Genomic DNA, 20,016 nt, shown 5'->3' with positions numbered 1-20,016 from the left:
AATTCGAGGAGCAATTGAAAAGTCGGAATTAGAAATTCGAGGAGCAATTCAAAAGTTGTCTCAAGAATTTAACAAATTTAAAGACAAAACCACCAAAGATTTTGATGCACTGAAGCAAGAATTTGCAGCCCTCAAAGATCTGAAAAATACAGTAGAGTCCCTCAGTAACAGAGTGGAGCAAGCAGAAGAAAGGATTTCTGACATTGAAGACAAAGCCTTTGAATGCTCCCAAACTCTCAAACAGGAAAAGAAATGGAGAGCAAAAATGGATCATTGTCTCAGAGAGCTCTGGGATAATTCAAAGAAGGCTAATATCTGCCTCATTGGAATCCCTGAAAGTGATGAAGTGGCCTCGCAAGGCACAGAGGCCCTTCTTCATGAAATTATGAAAGAGAATTTTCCAGACATGCCAAGAGATTCTGAAATTCAGATAGCAGACAGTTTCAGAACCCCAGCACGACTCAATCCAAACAAGACATCACCCAGGCATATCATAATTAACTTCACTAAAGTTAATATGAAGGAGAAAATTCTGAAAGCAGCCAGACATAAGAAATCATTACCTACAAAGGGAAGAATATTAGAATGACTGCAGATCTCTCTGCTGAAACTTTTCAAGCCAGAAGAGGGTGGTCATTAACTTTTAATCTCCTAAAGCAAAATAACTTTCAACCCCGGATCCTGTATCCAGCTAAACTGAGTTTCATTTATGATGGAGAAATTAAATACTTTAATGACATTCATATGTTGAAGAAATTTGCCATAACCAAACCAGCTCCTCAGGATATTCTTAGACCTATCCTCCATAATGACAAGCCCAATCCTCTACCACAAAAGTAAACTCACTCAGAAACTTTTGATCAAACTCCAACTTCCACATTGGCGAAAGTATTAGAAATGTCCACTGGACTTTCGAAAAACTTGATACCCAAAATTTTACCAGACTTATCAATATTCTCCATTAATGTGAACGGCTTAAATTGTCCTCTAAAGAGGCACAGGTTAGCTGACTGGATACAAAAACTCAGGCCAGATATCTGCTGCATACAAGAGTCACATTTACCTGGCTTATTGTACCCTCAATGAATTCTCAACAATTAAAAACAAACAAACAAAAAAAAAAAAACAAGAGTCATATTTACCTTAAAAGACAAATATAGACTCAGGGTGAAAGGATGGTCATCCATATTTCAGGCAAATGGTAATCAGAAAAAAGCAGGTGTTGCAATTCTATTTGCAGATACAATAGGCTTTAAACCAACAAATGTAAGGAAGGATAAGAATGGTCACTTCATATTTGTTAAGGGTAATACTCAATATGATGAGATCTCAATTATTAATATCTATGCACCCAACCAGAATGTACCTCAATTTATAAGAGAAACTCTAACAGACACGAGCAACTTGATTTCCTCTAGCTTTATAATAGTTGGAGATTTCAATGCTCCTTTGGCAGTGTTGGATCGATCCTCCAAGAAGCTGAGCAAAGAAATTTTAGATTTAAACCTAACCATCCAACATTTGGATTTAGCAGACATCTACAGAACATTTCATCCTAACAAAACTGAATACACATACTTCTCATCAGCCCATGGAACATACTCCAAAATCGATCACATCTTAGGTCACAAGTCTAACCTCAGTAAATTTAAAGGAATAGAAATTATTCCTTGCATCTTTTTGGACCACCATGGAGTAAAAGTTGAACTCAGTAACAACAGGAATCTGCATACTCATACAAAAACATGGAAGTTAAATAATCTAATGCTGAATAATAGCTTGGTCAGAGATGAGATTAAGAAGGAAATTGCTAAATTTTTGGAACAAAACAACAATGAAGACACGAACTATCAGAACCTCTGGGACACTGCAAAGGCAGTCCTAAGAGGGAAATTTATAGCACTGCAAGCCTTCGTCAAGAGAACGGAAAGAAAGGAAGTTAACAACTTAATGGGACATCTCAAGCAACTGGAAAAGGAAGAAGATTCCAACCCCACACCCAGTAGAAGAAAAGAAATAACCAAAATTAGAGCAGAATTAAATGAAATTGAAAACAAAAGAGTTATACAACAGATCAATAAATCAAAAAGTTGGTTTTTTGAAAAGGTCACTAAAATAGATAAACCTTTGGCTAACGTAACCAGGAAAAAAAGAGTAAAATCTCTAATCTCATCAATCAGAACGACAAAGACAAAATAACAACAGACTCCTCAGAAATTAAAAAAATCCTTAATGAATGTCACAAGAAACTTTATTCTCAGAAATATGAAAATCTGAAGGAAATTGACCAATACTTGGAAGCACATCACCTTCCAAGACTTAGCCAGAATCAAGTGGAAATGTTGAACAGGCCTATATCAAGTTCTGAAATAGCATCAACCATACAAAATCTCCCTAAAAAGAAAAGCCCGGGACCAGATGGCTTCACGTCAGAATTCTACCAAACCTTTAAAGAGGAATTACTACCTACATTACTCAACCTGTTCCAAAATGTAGAAAAAGAAGGAAAACTACCCAACACGTTCTATGAAGCAAACATCACTCCGATCCCCAAAGCAGGAAAAGACCCAACAAGAAAAGAAAATTATACACCAATATCACTAATGAATATAGATGCAAAAATATTCAACAAAATCCTAACAAACAGAATCCAGCAACACATCAAACAAATTATACATCATGACCAAGTTGGTTTTATCCCAGGGTCTCAAGGCTGGTTCAATATACGTAAATCTATAAGTATAATTCAGCACATAAACAAATAAAAAACAAAGACCATATGATTCTCTCAATAGATGCAGAAAAAGCTTTTGATAATATCCAGCATCCCTTCATGATCAGAACACTTAAGAAAATTGGTATAGAAGGGACATTTCTTAAACTGATAGAGGCCATCTACAGCAAACCCACAGCCAACATCGTATTGAATGGAGTTAAATTGAAATCATTTCCACTCAGATCAGGAACCAGACAAGGTTATCCATTGTCTCCACTCCTCTTTAACATTGTAATGGAAGTTTTAGCCATTTCAATTAGGGAAGAAAAGGCGATCAAGTGTACCACATAAGGTCAGAAGAGATCAAACTTTCGCTCTTCGCAGATGATATGATTGTATATCTGGAAAACACCAGGAATTCTACTACAGAACTCTTAGAAGTGATCAGGGAATACAGCAGCGTCTCAGGTTACAAAATCAACATTCATAAATCGGTAGTCTTTATATATACCATTAACAGTCAAGCTGAAAAAATAGTTAAGGACTCTATTCCATTCATATTCCATTCAGTAGTGCCAAAGAAGATGAAATATTTGGGAGTTTATCTAACAAAGGATGTGAAAAATCTCTATAAAGAGAACTATGAAACTCTAAGAAAAGAAATAGCTGAAAATGTTAACTAATGGAAAAACATACCATGCTCATGGCTGGGAAGAATCAACATTGTTAAAATGTATATACTACCCAAAGCAATATATAATTTTAATGCAATTCCTATTAAAGCTCCCTTGTCATATTTTAAAGATCCTGAAAAAAATCATACTTCATTTTATATGGAATCAGAAAAAAACTCAAATAGCCAAAACATTACTCAGAAATAAAAACAAAGCAGGAGGAATCATGCTACCATACTTCAGAGTGTACTATAAATCGATAGTGATCAAAACAGCATGGTACTGGCACAAAACCAGAGAAGTAGATGTCTGGAACAGAATAGAGAACCAAGAGATGAATCCAGCTACTTACCATTATTTGATCTTTGACAAGCCAATTAAAAACATTCAGTGGGGAAAAGATTCCCTATTTAACAAGTGGTGCTGGGTGAACTGGCTGGCAACCTGTAGAAGACTAAAACTAGACCCACACCTTTCACCATTAACTAAGATAGACTCTCACTGGATTAAAGATTTAACCTTAAGACATGAAACTATAAAAATACTAGAAGAGACTGCAGGGAAAACCCTTGAAGAAATCGGTCCGAGGGAGTATTTTATGAGGAGGACCCCGCCCCCGGGCAATTGAAGCAGCTTCAAAAATACACTACTGGGACCTGATAAAATAAAAAGCTTCTGCACAGCCAAGAACATAGTAAGTAAAGCAAGCAAACAGCCCTCAGAATGGGAGAAGATATTTGCAGGTTATGTCTCCGACAAAGGTTTAATAACCAGAATACACAGAGAACTCAAATGTATAAGCAAGAAAAGAACAAGTGACCCCATCGTAGGCTGGGCCAGGGACTTGAAGAGAAACTTCTCTGAAGAAGACAGGTGCATGACCTACAGACATATGAAAAAATGCTCATCATCTTTTATCATCAGAGAAATGCAAATCAAACTACGTTGGGATATCATCTAACTCCAGTAAGATTAGCCCATATCACAAAATCCCAAGACCAGAGATGTTGGTGTGGATGTGGAGAAAAGGGAATACTTCTACACTGCTGGTGGGAATGCAAATTAATACATTCCTCTTGGAAAGATGTTTGGAGAACACTTAGAAATCTAAAAATAGATCTGCCATTCAATCCTGTAATTCCTCTACTAGGTATATACCCAGAAGACCAAAAATCACATTATAAGAAAGATATTTGTACCAGAATGTTTATTGCAGCCCAATTCATAATTGCTAAGTCATGGAAAAAGCCCAATTGCCCATCAATCTATGAATGGATTAATAAATTGTGGTATATGTACACCATGAATATTATGCAGCCTTAAAGAAAGATGGAGACTTTACCTCTTTCATGTTTACATGGATGGAGCTGGAACATATTCTTCTTAGTAAAGTATCTCAAGAATGGAAGAAAAAGTATCCAATGTAATGAGCCCTACTATGAAACTAATTTATGGCTTTCACATGAAAGCTATAACCCAGTTATAACCTAAGAATAGGGGGAAGAGGGAAAGGGAGGGGAGGGAGGGGAGAGGTGGGCGGAGGGAGGGTGATTGGTGGGATTACACCTGTGGGGCATCTTACAAGGGTATATGTAAAACTTAGTAAATGTAGAATATACATGTCTTTTTTTTTTTTTTTTTGTAGAGACAGAGTCTCACTCTATCGCCCTCGGGTAGAGTGCTGTGGTGTGACACGGCTCACAGCAAGCTCTAACTCTTGGGCTTACGCGATTCTCTTGCCTCAGCCTCCCGAGCAGCTGGGACTACAGGCGCCCGCCACAACACCTGGCTATTTTTTTTTTGTTGTTGTTGTTGCAGTTTGGCCAGGGCTGGGTTTGAACCCGCCACCCTTGGCATATGGGGCCGCCTACTCACTGAGCCACAGGCGCCACTCAGAATATACATGTCTTAACACAATAACTAAGAAAATGCCAAGAAGGCTATGTTAACCAGTGTGATGAAAATGTGTCAAACGGTCTATAAAACCAGTGTATGGTGCCCCATGATTGCATTAATGTACACAGCTATGATTTAATAATAATAAAAACTAATAACGGATAATGGGATCTAACATTTACACAGCTATTCTCTGTGTGTACAAAGATTCTTTTCTGTAAAATATTTTTACAGAATTCTTTTCCTGACTTGAAAGTCATAATGTGCCTTTGAAGTAGGTAGGTTATGACCATGTCAATGTCAAAGGACATGGGAGAGTTGAGGGCTTGCTGAGGATCCCACGGCCAGGTGAGGGCAGAGTTGGGGAGTTAACCCGAGACTTCTGACTTCCCTTCCTCTTCCCACCTTCCTGACTCGAGTCTGATCTCCCCAACACATCGCCTCTCCCCCATCACCCAGATGACAGCAGCTGCCTAAAAGCATTTCAGGGTATTGTCACTGGCATCTCACAAACTCCAAGGCCAGATGTGACTTCCATATTAATGATGACACCGTGTTGTGTGAGACTGCAAAACCTTAGGAAGTTTTGTTCTTTAAGCTGAAATGAAGCTTCGTTCTGTGTCCCTATTAAGAAACTTTTTTTTTTTTTTCTGGTGTCCACAGGTATTAGGAGGAAGCCCTTTTACTCTTAAAAGGGAAAATCTTGTTTTCAGGTGCTCATTTATGGTCCCAGAGAGGTAAGTGAGGCAGCTGCAACCATCATTCTAGTCTAGTCATTAAAGCAGGACTCTTAGGGCGTTCTATAGGGCGATAGATGCTATAATCCCAGTGCATTACTAATTTCTTGGTTATCCAATTAATTCAAATTAGGAGGGCTTAATTTGGAGAGAAAGCACACTCAATTTGGGTCCAAGTTGCTCCCTCTGTGGAAGGAGTCAGGTGCATGCTGAGGGACCTTTCTCCTCCACACTCTGTGTCCACAGATCACATGTGGACTGAGCCACGGGGCCAAGGGTGGGGAGGCAGAACTTGCTGACTTGTTTTTTCTTTTTTAAACCAGGGATTATTAGCCGAGAAAATGCAGAAGATCTCCTGGAGAACATGACCGAGGGAGCATTTCTGGTCCGAGTCAGTGAGAAAATTTGGGGTTACACCCTCTCCTACCGCCTGCAGAAAGGGTTCAAGCACTTTCTTGTGGATGCCTCTGGAGATTTTTACAGCTTCCTGGGAGTGGACCCCAATCGCCATGCTACACTCACTGATCTCATTGATTTCCACAAGGTATCCCTCTAAGGGGTGCTAATTGGGGGATGAAACAGGTAGAAACTTGAGCTGACGAGAGAGCCAGAGCAAGCAAAGCAAGGCAGTAAGCCTGTGGGCTCCAAACGTTAGGGCTGGAGGGGCTCAGAGAAATACAGCGTCAGGGCAGAAGAGACAAGAGGTTATCTAGACCAGCCCTGGAGCCCGGGTCCTTTTCTCTGGCTCATCCTCTAGGGCCACACACGTGTGAACCTCTAAGTCTGGTCCCCAGGCCTCTTTTCATCTTAAGTACATGAGTACTCCCTCCTTCAGCACTCGGGTTTGGCTAGTCAGCCCTCTCTTCAAGCCCAGGTCTGACACTGCAACTCATTCCCAAGAATGGCCCTCTCATGAACTTCAAGCCAGGCTTCTGAGAATTGACTGAACTGAAAGATTTTGGGAGGCAGAGGTGGCCGCTCATGGGTCCAACATCTTCCTGAGCTTTACAGGTGTAGGAAGGTTCACAGAATAATTTGACCATTTATTTGGGCTTTTACTCTAATAGGGATTCTTGGAGTTCTATTGCTTTCTTCTCCTCTGTTCCTGAATGTCTCCAGGGCTCCAAGGATAGCGCTTAACTTAACCTTATGGGTATGGCACATAGGAAATCACCGATTCACAAATACTTGGACACTGAGTAGAAAGTACTTCCCAGAAAATTGGACCAAGCAGGACCAAGGTCATTTTCTACTTGCGTAGCCTTCTAACAACCAGAGAGAAGAGAGAGGGGATGCTTGGATATTGGCAACTCCACTGTGTCAAGCACGGAGCCTGTTGCTCTGCATTCATGCTCTTATTTAATCTTGCCAGTAGCTTTGTGAGGGAGGCGTTTTAGCCCTATTTCACAAGTCAGGGAACCAAGGCTAAGTTTTCATGGCTGGTACCAGCTAGGACCAGGAGTTGAGTTTCTTGCTGTCTGCCTCTGAAGTGTGTGCTTTTCCCACTAAACCACATTGTTCTGCTTCCCCTGTACCATATAAGCTGCCTTAGCAGTGATAAGCTACTTGTTCCCGGACATGTTTCAAGGAAAGGGTAAGTGTCCATCTTTCAGGACAGGTTCTTATATAGAAAGGCCAGACCAAATGTTTTTGAAGGTCTTTATTCTCTTCCAAATCTAAACTTGTGAGACTGACAATTTCTCTAACACCTTTCTTTTTTTTTTTTTTTGTAGAGACAGAGTCCCACTTTATGGCCCTCGGTAGAGTGCCGTGGCCTCACACAGCTCACAGCAACCTCCAACTCCTGGGCTTAAGCGATTCTCTTGCCTCAGCCTCCCGAGTAGCTGGGACTACAGGCGCTCGCCACAACGCCCGGCTATTTTTTGGTTGCAGTTTGGCCGGGGCCGGGTTTGAACCCGCCACCCTCGGTATATGGGGCCGGCGCCTTACCAACTGAGCCACAGGCGCCGCCCTCTCTAACACCTTTCTTTACAGATATATCATCTATGCCCATCTGGAGATCTGGTGGCCAGCTTTTATATATTAAAAATTTAATGGCACAATTAATTCATGATTATCTTTTAAGAAAAATCAAATAAAATACAAAATGAGAGACTCATTTATTCCAAATCCCTATTTCCATTGTCCACCTTGAAGTGTCAACCTGCCAGGTGTCTATCTAAGTATTTTCCTGGTCAGGAACATAAAAACCTATGTGCATAAGGAAAGAGGTAGTTTTGTAATTTTTCATATAATTTGCGTATGGACAAGTTGGCTTTTTATATGCTTAATAAACTATTGAATGTAGTTTTAAAAAGCATGGTCCCTGGGATCAGGATGCTGAGTTTGAAATCCCAACTTCATTACTGTGTGTGACTTTGGGCAACGACTCAGACTTTTGTGCCTCAGTTTCCTCCTTGGTGAGATAGGTTTCATAACAGTGCCCACCTCTTTAGGCCCCTGTGAGGTTTCAATGAGAAATCACTGTTTAAAGTGATGAAAAAATATACTTCTCACTCAGACGTTATCAGGACATATTGGCTATTATTCAAATATGTCTCTGAGATATTTTCATGTCAATTCATGTATTAATCCTTGTAAATGCCCCACGGTATTCCATGGTATGGATGTATGTATACATGTATTACAGTTTAATTACCCATTCTCCTTATCTGGCTTCCAGTTTTTCATGATCACAAACAATGCTGCACAGACTTCCCGTGTGTCACTATAGATGCATGTACATTATTTTTCTAGGATGGGTTCCCCAAACTGGGATTGCCAGAGAGAAGAATAAGGACATTTTAATTAGAAAAGATCTGCCAGATTGCCCTTCAAAAATGTGGTGCCAATTCAGACTCCTGCCAAAGCTATATGAGGCTGTTCCCCCAGACTGCTGCCAAAACTGGGGCCTCTCAGTCATTTCATATTTTCCCATCAGATGGACAGACACTGAATCTCACTGTGGTTTAGTTTCCCTGACCGCCGCTGATGCTGAGGATATTTTCATATGTTTAACGGCCACTCAGATTTAATCTTCTGTCAATCATTCATCCATATCCTTTGTTCATTTTTCTGTTTAGATGTCTCTTTCTTCTTGATGTGGCATTTCTTTCAATAACTAAATTGTTCTTTAGTTATGTCTGTTCTGCTATTCAGTTCTTCACTGAAATTTTCCTTTTTTCCTTTTTTTTCAGACAGAATCTCAAGCTGTCACCCTGGGTAGAGTGCCATGACATCACAGCTCACAGCAACCTCCAACTCTTGGGATTAAGTGATTCTCTTGTTTCAGCCTCCTTAGTAGCTGGGACTACAGGTGCCTGCCACAATTCCCAGCTATTTTTTTATTGCAGTTGTCATTGTCGTTTATAGCTGGCCTGGGCCAGGTTCGAACGTGCCAGCCTTGGTGTATGTGGCTGGCGCCCTACCCACTGAGCACGGGTGCCAAGCCTTCTTTTTTCCTTTTAATTTAAATGGTCAAGCTTTTCATATCCAGGTTCTTTCTTTCTTTCTTTATTTTTGAGACAGAGTCTCATTATATCACCCTCGGTAGAGTGCTGTGGCATCACAGCTCACGGCAACCTCAAATTCTTGGGCTTAAGCCATTCTCTTGCCTCAGCCTCCCAAGTAGCTGGGACTACAGGTGCCCACCACAATGGCTGGCTGTTTTTTTGTTGCAATTGTCATTAGTTAGCAGGCCCAGGCTTGGTTCGAACCCACCAGCCCCAGTGTTTGTGGCCGGCGCCCTACTCACTGAGCTATGGGCACTGAGCCATATCCAGGTTCTTTAATTTTTTTTTTTTTATAATGGCCCATTCTTGTTTCATGGATGGCTTATCTTATTCTATGGAGGGGATTAATACACATCTCTTCAAAGACTCCTTCTCTTTGTTTTGTAGACTTGATTTTTTTCTTGGGGATCATTTCTACTGCTGAGTTTGGCATCTTTCTTTTATGGAATGTTTATGAAGTTTGGGCTAGAGTTAATGTTCCATTTTTAAATTTCATGTTTGTCCATGAGTAGATAAGAGTTTCTGTTTCCTAAATCCAGTTGCTTTATGCTGTAGAGATTGGAGTTGACAGCGGGTGTTTTGTCTTTTAGGTGTGGGAGTGTTTGAACTTTTGGGATCTCTTTGGACTCCCAAGAAACTGTGTGCTTCTCCTCATTTCCCGACCTGCTTGAGGGAAATACCTCTGACACAAACACCTGTCTGGAGTTCCCCAACCTGTCCCCAACTTGCCCTAGCCTCTGCCCCACACTGACCCCTCTGACAATCCCGTCCTGTATGTCTCTTGTTTTTTTAAGGCTTATTTAATCATTTTCACTTTGCTGATGGCATTTCTTCTTATTTTCCATAATTTTACAGATTTATTTCTTTTTAAAGGCAGATTTTTTTCCTGTTACTTCTAGAAATTTGAATGCAGGAGAGGCAGATGTATATTTTTTTATTTGTCTTAAATTGGCTTCTCTCTGGTAGACGTTTATTTCCCTTTCTTGATTATAAGTGAATTTTCCTTTTTTTCCCTTTTAGGAAGAAATTATCACTGTTTCAGGGGGAGAGTTGCTGCAGGAACCCTGTGGACAGAGGGACAGCCCACCAGACTACCATCTGTTGTTTGAATGATTTCTTCTTCTCCTTATCAGTTGGATTCCTTTGGGCATCCTCTTTTTGAACTCAGCTTAAAAACTTCCCAGCTCAAATCCTTGCGGACTTCTGGAAGATCCATCACTATTAAGAGGAACAAGTCGACTTGTATGTCTCCAGGATATGAAATATTTGGCATATATGCTGCTGCTTTCATCCCGATGCTCAGTACATAAATTGCTAATAGCCGATGCAACTCTTTCAGAAGAGTTTAGCTATGACCTCAGAAGAAAAGCCTATTTTCCATGGCTACTCTCAACTGAGCTCCTAGAGTTCATGGATCAAGTTTTAGTAATCCAAAATAATTCTGGTGCCGAACCCTGAATTTAACATGGTTTAACATTGGTAGACATTCAATAAATGTTTGTTGAATGAATGTACTTCTTCTAAAAGTTTTCCAAAAGCAAATCAGTAATAATTTCTAGTAAGGTATTTCCTACTTGTCACTTTTTATGTATTTTTTTTTTTTAAGAGACAGAGTCTCACTTTATTGCCCTCGATAGAGCGCTGTGGCATCACAGTTCACAGCAACCTCCAACTCCTGGGCTTAAGCAATTCTCTTGCCTCAGCCTCCTGAGTAGCTGGGACTACTGACACCCACCAGAATGCCAGGCTATTTTTTTGTTGCAGTTTGGCTGGGACCGGGTTTGAACCCGCCACCCGTGGTATATGGGGCCAGCGCCCTACCCGCTGAGCCACAGGGGCTGCCCGCTACTTGTCACTTTTTATAAATAATAGAAGAGAGATTATAAAGGCTTTCTATGGCAGACATAGATGATGCATCTTTCATAATATTCCTTGTTACCACCATACATGTTATTATTGGACGTCCAATAGTAAGGTAATAAGGTAATAAGGAATCAGCTGAGCCCCAGCTTGCAGGACAGGTGATTGATAATATCCTACCTTCTGTATGTAACCTCTTCTTCTGCCACCACCTTCTCTCTTTGAATCCTATTTTGGCCATGGAGTTGCAATACTGAAGCAGCGGTTTCATGTAACACTAGGGTGAATTATATATCCAAGAATGGTTTTTAAATACAAGGCCTTTGCTCTTCAGGAGGGGGTGCTCTCTATGCAGGATACTCAAATGATTAGCATTATCCTTTTGATTTTGATTCTACTGTCCACTTAATCTGAGTATGTTCTTCATATTAATAGGAATACTCTCCCAATAACTCCTCAGTAACTCTCTGGGATGGCATCTATTTGTGCAAATGAGGGTTCTGCATTTATAATCATGTAAATAGATGATTACAGTGTCTACAGTCAAGAGGATTTGGGTTCAAATATGCACCCTGGAGCTTACTCGCATTATAATGTTTGCAGCATGGTATTTGATAAGAGGAAAGGGATGAATGGACTCTGGTTTGCCTTCTTTACTTGGTAGCTGTATCACACATCTTCCGTGCTCTACTTCACCTCTTGCCTCACTTGTTTTTTTGGATCCTTGGCTGCCTATTTCCTTCTAGCCCAGTGGTTCTCAACCTGTGGGTCACGACTCCGTTGGGGGTCAAATGACAGGGGTTGCCTAATATAGTTATTTATATTACGATTCATAACAGTAGCAAAAATTACAGTTATAAAGTAGCAACGAAAATAATTTTATGGTTGGGGGTCACCACAGCGTGAAGAATTGTATTAAAGGGTCGTGGCATTAGGAAGGTTGAGAACCACTGTTCTAGCCATTGCCAAGGTCACTGATTGTGCACGGGCTCTGCTCTCCTCACTGTCAGTCAGCCTCATGTGAGCGTAAGCCAATGGTACCTTTCCACATGCCTCATTTCCTGTTGCTACAGAGGCATAAGACACAGCAGGGCCGGGAACTTAATGCCCCATGCTGTAATAAACCTTAAATCAATGGGGATTAGAGGCTGGTAGATGAATTCCTCTCCTTTCTTCCTCCTGAAGGGACTGTTCTGGGAGGCAGTTCTTCTCATGGCCTCTTTGAAGACAGTCCTGCAAGATCCGCAACTAGTCATGAGGAAACCCAGCAGTAACCTGGTCAGCCTGACCCCTCGCGTTTGTTCTTCCTTTTTCTCTGCCTCACGCCCTCTCTCCCCTGTTCCTCTGGGATTAGACTCCCAGAAGTAGCAGCACGTAGGATTTTGCTACAGGGGATTGCAAAAAAAGGACCCATCATACAAATATGTTCAATAATAACAATTTTATAACTCAGCTGCATGGCTTTCCTCCCGTCTGTCTGTCTCACTGAATGCACAAAATGAAGTGATGGGTGGGGGGGGATGACCTACTTTTGAATTCTAAAATGCTTTAAAACCATAACTGATGATTATCAAAATTACCTGATTTCTTTTAGGACTCAGAGGAACCAAGTTTTAGTTTTGGTTCTGCTATTAGACAATTACATGACTTTGTTTAAGTCATTAACTCCAGTGAACCTCAGTATAACTGAGAAGAGAATTTTCTGTGTGGCCATCATTGGGTTTTTTGACAGGTCAGTTAAATGATGAATAGGAAAGCTCTGTCCACATGAAAGGTATTGCTAACAGCCATCACAATGACAGCGACGATGACTTTGTGCTTAGCAGTGATGTGTCAGGGGATATGATGTGATGATTTCCAAGGTGTTGGAAGAAACTTCTGTTCAAAGAATTGGCAGCAGCTTTGAAAGCAAACCAAGATGGGCTGAGACCCTGAATCCCTGATTAGTTGTTCCTGTCACCCCTAATTAATACGTGAAAGACAACAGCTGAGTTTTCTATCCCTAACACATTTATTTCATTTTATTTGGGGCCTGCATTTTTTGCATGTCTCATATATTTTAGGTCTTACCTGGCCTTAAAATAAATCCCTTGTAAGTTGTCCTGCAAATGAAATTACTGTCTGGAAAACTGCAATTTCATCTTGAGAGTTTTATTATGCTAATAAATGTCAGGATTCTCAAATAAAGGAATTGCCTTTTTTTTTTTTCCCTGAGCCCTACAAATATAATGAAAAACAGTCATTCAGCTATAAGACTCAGCAGAGGAAAAATTTACAATCTATAACTAGAAAGAGAAGTTGTAAAGAACATTATGCAACTTAATGGAAGATAAATTTCAGGGAATGAAAGGGCAACTTGGGGTGTGAGTCAAGGAGATCCTTGTATGGCAGAGATATTCTTAGGGAATATCTAAGGGGCGTGAGCCAAGAGAGGCTATGGAGAGTGGACCTTGGAAGGGAAACATGGGATGGAAGAAACGTGGGCTTCTTCTGGGAAGTGTGTAAGCATTGTTCATGTCAGAGGGTGGCTCTGAAAGTAACTCAAGGTATTCTAATAGTAACAATAAATATTGTTTTAAGCCCTGTGTGTATGTGTGTGATAATTCTCATAGCCACGCTTCAGGGAGACAATCTGAAGCTTTCATCTCTATCTTGCACTGGGGAAACTGAGGTTCAGACAGGTTCAGACCTTTCCCTGGGTCACTTCTCTGAGAGGCTGCAGCACAGAAATTAGCCACAGTCTAGTTTCACAGTCTGTATAGACCTTACACTAGTGTAAACAAAAGTGGTGATTGTTGTTAAAAATGCAGATTCTCCTTCAGAGGATCTGGGGTTGCCCTTGAGGGTCTGTATTTCTCACAAGCTCCCAGATGCTGCTGATGCTGCTGGACTGTGGGCCACCCTTGAAGAAACCAGCCTTTGAAGCAAGGGTCAGAACATGCTAGCTGCCACACAACACCAGCCTGCTTACTATGTGTCTACAGCCTGAGAGATAAGCATGGTTTTTATGTTTTCAAATGGTTGGAAAAAATTAAAAAGAAGTATAATATTTTATGACCTGTAAAAATTACATTAAATCCAAATTTTGGGGATTCATAATGAAGTTTTATTGGAATGGAGCCACACTCATTTGTTCACATATTGACTTTGGTTGTGTATGGCCCATGAGGCCTGAAGTATTTACTACATGGCCTTGTACAGAAATAATTTGCTGATTCCTGCTTCCAATTATGGTGCATATGTTAGGAATTCTTTTGCTTCTTTCTCTGCTTTATCTAAATCTACCCTTAAAGAAGATTTTAATGCTACCATTTATACTTCAAGGAAATTTAAGTGAATGTATTAAGTTTTCTGATAGTGTTCCATTTTAATTTTGAATCTTATCTCTTGTATCCTAGATTCTTTCCCTTGCGAAAGAATTTGAAACAAATGTTTGCAATTAGAACAATTATATCGACACTTTACATGGGCATATGATCTTTAATTTCTAGAATTTATTCTTACTTCCTACACATAACTGTGTATTTGTGTGTTTTGCCCTTGTATCTGGGAGGTTCTGGAAATCAGGCAATGCTATATGTATCTGTGTATTTTAGGGTGCCTGGAACAGTTGATATTGTGGAATTGTATTTGTTATGTATGTGGGACAAGCAGATTGTGCCTATTTCAAAGACTGCTTTAACCTCTAGGGGACCCCTCTGATAGAAAAGTCCTGGCTGAGAATTCAGGCTGCTTTGGGCTGGAATATTGAATCTACTACTACTTTCAGATGTTAAGAAGAATAAACAAACAAGCTAACAAACCAATGAGATGGACAAAGTAGAAACTAGCTTTGCTGACAGCAATTCTAAGATGGAGGAACTGAGAATTGAAACAGAAATCACATTTGACAAATATGTTCTGTGACTTGCAAAACAGATAAATGGAGCCAAGCCACAGCATGAAAGAGACACTATCTAAACTCCAACTCTTTGCCAGCAAATTCAAAACCATATGTGTTAGCTAAGGATTCAGGTGAACTGATCAAATGGTAAAATCTACATGACTTAAATAGTGAAAAATATCCATTTTTTTTTTTAGACTGTCTTACTCTGTCGCCTTAAGGTCGAGTGCTGTGGCATCATCATAGCTCACAGCAACCTCAAACTCCTGGGTTCCTCCTACCTCAGCCTTCCAAGTAGCCAAGACTACAGGCACCCACCGCAACATCTGCCTGGTTTTTCTATTTTTAGTAGAGACGGGGTCTCACTTTTGCTTAGGTTGGGCTCCAACTCCTGAGCTCAACCAATCCACCTACCTCAGCCTCCCAGAGTGCGAGGATTACAGGCGTGAGCCACCACGCCAGGCAGTGATAAAATGTATTTAACATTTGCCATATTAAGTGGACAGTTCTGTGGCATTAAGCACATTCACCTTCTCGTTCATTTACCCTCACCACCCATCTGCAGAAGTCTTTTCATCTTGCAGAATTGAAACTCTGTCCCCATTAAACCATAACTCCTCATTCCTCCTCTTCGCCCAGCCCCTGGCAACCCCAATTCTACTTTTTGTCTCTATGAATTTGATGACTCTAGGCACCTCATAAAAGTGGAATCATGCAGGATTTGTCTCTTTGTAACTGGCTTATTTTGCTTTGCGTAATGTCTTCAGCTTTCATCCGTGTTGTAGCATGTGTCAGAATTTCCTTCCTTTTAAGGAAAGGAAATAAATAATATTCCATTGTCTATATGCACCACATTTCATTTATCCGTTAATCTGTCAGTGGACACTTAGATTGCTTCTGCTTTTGGGCTATTGTGAATAACAGCCCTGAGCCTGGACATACATTTCATGACTTTCGTTCTGGTGATAAAATCATTAACGGGTTATAGCAACTCCCTTGTTTCCAGATTCTGACCAATCCCCGCCAAGGACATTTACCTCCAGCTTCCCATCTCAGTAAGTACCCTTTCCTAACTTTTGCTTTTGATGTTCTGTGATGACTCCGGTATATGTTCTCCCTTTCTGTGATAAGCTAATAAACCTAACTTTGGCTACTTGTGTAGAGTTTAGCTGATGGGCTTTACAAACATCTTAGCTGTCAAGTGTAGTTCTGATAGATTCATTGGTGCTGATAGCGGCTGTGACATCTCTCCTGTGGGTGGCGTCTTGAGCCCATTTATATCCTCATCTCAGAATGAGCTCAGGGACTCGCTGGGCTTATAAACTCATCCCCTAGACACTGTTAAGGGGAGGATAGTGAGGTGGTCCAGCCAGAGACAGACCCCCACGTGGCTATGCCAGCTGCTCTTCTGAAGGAAACTTCACACCCTGAAGGCACCCCATGTCAGAGGCCCAGCTGTCACAGAGCCCCAGTTTCCCAGAAGCTGAGAGGGAGGAAGCTGAGGGAGCATCTGTCCCATGTAGAATGAGGAACCCAGCAGAGCTTGTTCCTGCAAATCCTTGGTCCATTTGCCACGAGGGCTCTGCTCGTCATGGACACCCCCTCCTGCTTCCCACATAGGAGGGGGCGGCACAGTATAGGAGGGAGAGTAATTCTTTGGGGATCACCAATGTAAGTATGAATTTAAATGGCAGAAAAATAGAAGAGACTGCAAGGAAGAGGAAACAGTTGTCATAAGCAAAGATCTGGAGGCACGAAAGTGTGTGTGTGTTTGTGTGTGTGTGTGCACGTGTATGAATGTAGGCTTGAAAAGGGCTCACCAGCACACCATCCTCTACTCGTCTCTATCACAAAAACTGAACATTTGCACAACCACCTTCTTTACAGGGGACACATTCTGTTCAGATTCTCAGCTGTGAGCCAAAGGTCTTGTACACTTCCACACCCTATGGGACAGCAGCGCTTTGTACCAATAACTTGGGTTTTGGCCAGAAATTTAGCCTAGACTTTATATAACTTGGTTTGCTCCTCATATATCTTTTCCTGACTCCTTTAATCAATACTGTATACTGCTAACTAGCTTTTATGTCCTTAATGCTGGCATGCTTCTTGTTAATTTCCCTCTTATTCTTACATCTTCATGAGTTTTTATATTTGGGTTATTCTGATTGGCTGCAATTATTGCTTTTCATCCTGTTTTTAACAATTCATTTCTCCCTGGGCAGCTGCTGTGCAATTTGATTGGGGGGAGAATCCAACCGGTTATCTGGGGCACGTGTATCCTTTCCAGCCTCATACTTCTACTGCTAGCTGATTGTTGAACAGAATCACAGAAAGTTCTTTGGGTAATTAAGCCTCTTCCCTCATTTCTAGTTTCCTTTATCTTTCTTTCTTTTTTTTTTTTTTTTTAACAGAGCCTCAAGCTGTCACCCTGGGTAGAGTGCCATGGCATCACAGCTCACAGCAACCTCCAACTCCTGGGCTTAAGTGAATCTCTTGCCTCAGCCTCAAGTAGCTAGGACTACAGGCACCCGCCACAATGCCTGGCTATTTTTTGGTTGCAGTTGTCATTGTTGTTTGGCAGGCCCAGGCTGGATTCGAAGCCGCCAGCTCTGGTGAATGTGGCTGGCGCCTTAGCTGCTTGAGCTATAGGTGCCGAATCTATTTCTACTTTCTAATGATTTATGAAAAGTAAGGAAACTTATGGCAAACCAAACAGGATGACACAATTTTACATTGATATAAAAAGTTAGTATCCCAATTTATGTAGTATAACTAAATTCATTAAAAAAAAAATCCGTTCTAGTAGCCCAGAGTCTTAACTCTAGCCCATTATTTTGGGAACAAAGCAGGCACCTTCCAAATCTGCCTAAAAAACATCACCGCCTGTGGCTCAAGAGGCTAAGGTGCTAGCCACATACACCTGAATGGGCAGGTTCGAATCCAGCCCAGGCCTGCCAAACAACAATGACGGCTGCAACCAAAAATCAGCCGGGCGTTGTGGTGGATGCCTATAGTCCCAGCTATTTGGGAGGCAGAGGCAGGAGAATAGCTTGAGCCCAGGAGTTGGAGGTTGCTGTGAGCTGTGATGCCATAGCACTCTACCAAGGACAACAGCTTGAGGCTCTGTCTCAAAAAAAAAAAAAAAAGAAAACATCATTTTCCATTAACAGCTTTGCAATTTGTTCAAGAGGCATGGAATCCCTGAATAAATGGGCCATTGGAAACTAATTAATGACACTCCACCTTAGAAACATTTTTAACCTTATGAGCAGGTACTAACTCATAGCTGAAACAGAAATGTAAAATCATTTGAAGAACAACTCAACCTTTATTACTTAGTATATACCAAGGGAGGAATACTGTGTGCTAGAAACATTTATCTGACACATACATGGAAATAATACAGCCCAGGCTGGTAGATGTTGCACACAGAGCTGTTAAAGAGAAAATGTCAGTATTCACAATTGAGATTTATGTTCTCAATTAAGCAATTCAATTATTGGTTTAAGGAAGGTACTATTTCTCCAAACAAGTTTAAAAGCCCCTTGAACACTAATTTTTAACCAATTGTGTCAAAAGGACAATGGTGACTCAAAAAGGAGACAAAGAGACGCATTTCATAGACTCTTAAGTTTTTTCTCTTGTCTGTTTCTTACTTCTGTGGATGGAATTATTCTTTTGTCCCATTGAATAATAATTTGTCTTTTTCCATCAACACCTGAGAATGGCTGGGAAAAGCAGATCCAGGGTCTGTTGGTGTCTGTATTCGTCAGGTCCCTTAGAGCAGTGGTTGTCAACCTTCCTAAAGCTGCAACCCTTTAATACAGTTCCTGTGGGTTGTGACCCACAGGTTGAGAACCACTGCTTTAGAGGGAAGAGGAAGAAGTTTCAAAAAGGGGTCATTTGAGAAGGGCTCATTTACAAAGGTGAGGGCATAGGGGAGCCACAGTGGGAAACGCTGAGCTGGGGCTTAGTAGCATCCTCAGCTTCACCTGCTAGCACAGAACATCAAAGGAGAGGGCAGCTCAGGAAGAGAAGAAAGATGCACATCATGGGGTGGAGGGTGGCGCCTGTGGCTCAAAGGAGTAGGGTGCCAGCCCCATATACCAGAGGTGGCAGGTTCAAACCCGGCCCTGGCCAAAAACTAAAAAAACAAAAAAACAAAAAAGATGCACTTAGGGTTGCCCATTTTGGAAAGGCAGGGCAGGACTGTGTCCAGGGACAGAGCCAGCCAAAGGCAACCTTGCAAAGAGGTATCTGGGCAATAGATAAATATCCCAGACTCACCCTCTTCTTTCTTTCTAATCTCCGTGGCGCTCCTCATTGGCTGATCCAGTCTAAAGCCATAGTATTTGGAACTCTTGGTGCCATCTATACAGACCAGCCCTCCAAGGTGGAGAAGGACAAGGAACATATCTGGAGGGGAAAACTGAGTCCTATGGTGTTTTTGTAGGAGTTATAAGGGAAAAAAAGCTTTTCCTATTGGCACACATTATACATGACACTGAAAATTTCACATCTGGTCACCAAAATGTGTGTGGATTTCTCTCTACCAACAACCGGTTCTCTAGTGGATACCAGCTAGATATTAACTCAATCCTGACACTGTCTAGGAGGTGAAATCAGATCCCTCAGGTTAAAGTCTTAGCCCCGCAAGCCTGTCCCAACTGCAGATGCCAGTCACAGGCTCCAGGTTGTCACCTGTATTTCTGATCAACCAGTTACACATCAGAGT

General features: G+C 41.2%; 1 protein-coding gene across 2 annotated transcripts in view; it reads left to right on the top strand.

The window, feature by feature from the left end:
- SH2D4B (SH2 domain containing 4B) overlaps positions 1-11,215 on the top strand; it is a 112,770-nt gene extending 101,555 nt beyond the window's left edge. The window contains exons 7-8 of one of the 2 annotated variants that reach the window (XM_053586190.1): positions 6,347-6,567; positions 10,556-10,818. In XM_053586190.1, coding sequence (XP_053442165.1) covers positions 6,347-6,567; positions 10,556-10,648 — 314 coding nt within the window. In that variant the 3' untranslated portion in view covers positions 10,649-10,818. Of the gene's footprint in view, positions 1-6,346; positions 6,568-10,555 lie in introns of both variants that reach the window. The other variant, XM_053586191.1, reaches the window with a different exon arrangement.
- Positions 11,216-20,016: the final 8,801 nt, after the last annotated feature.

The sequence above is a fragment of the Nycticebus coucang genome, chromosome 3 (genome assembly GCF_027406575.1).
Source record: "Nycticebus coucang isolate mNycCou1 chromosome 3, mNycCou1.pri, whole genome shotgun sequence".
NCBI classification, from domain to species: Eukaryota; Metazoa; Chordata; class Mammalia; order Primates; family Lorisidae; genus Nycticebus; species Nycticebus coucang.
Note: the sequence above shows the minus strand (reverse complement) of the source record. Positions and strands in the feature narration are given on the sequence as shown.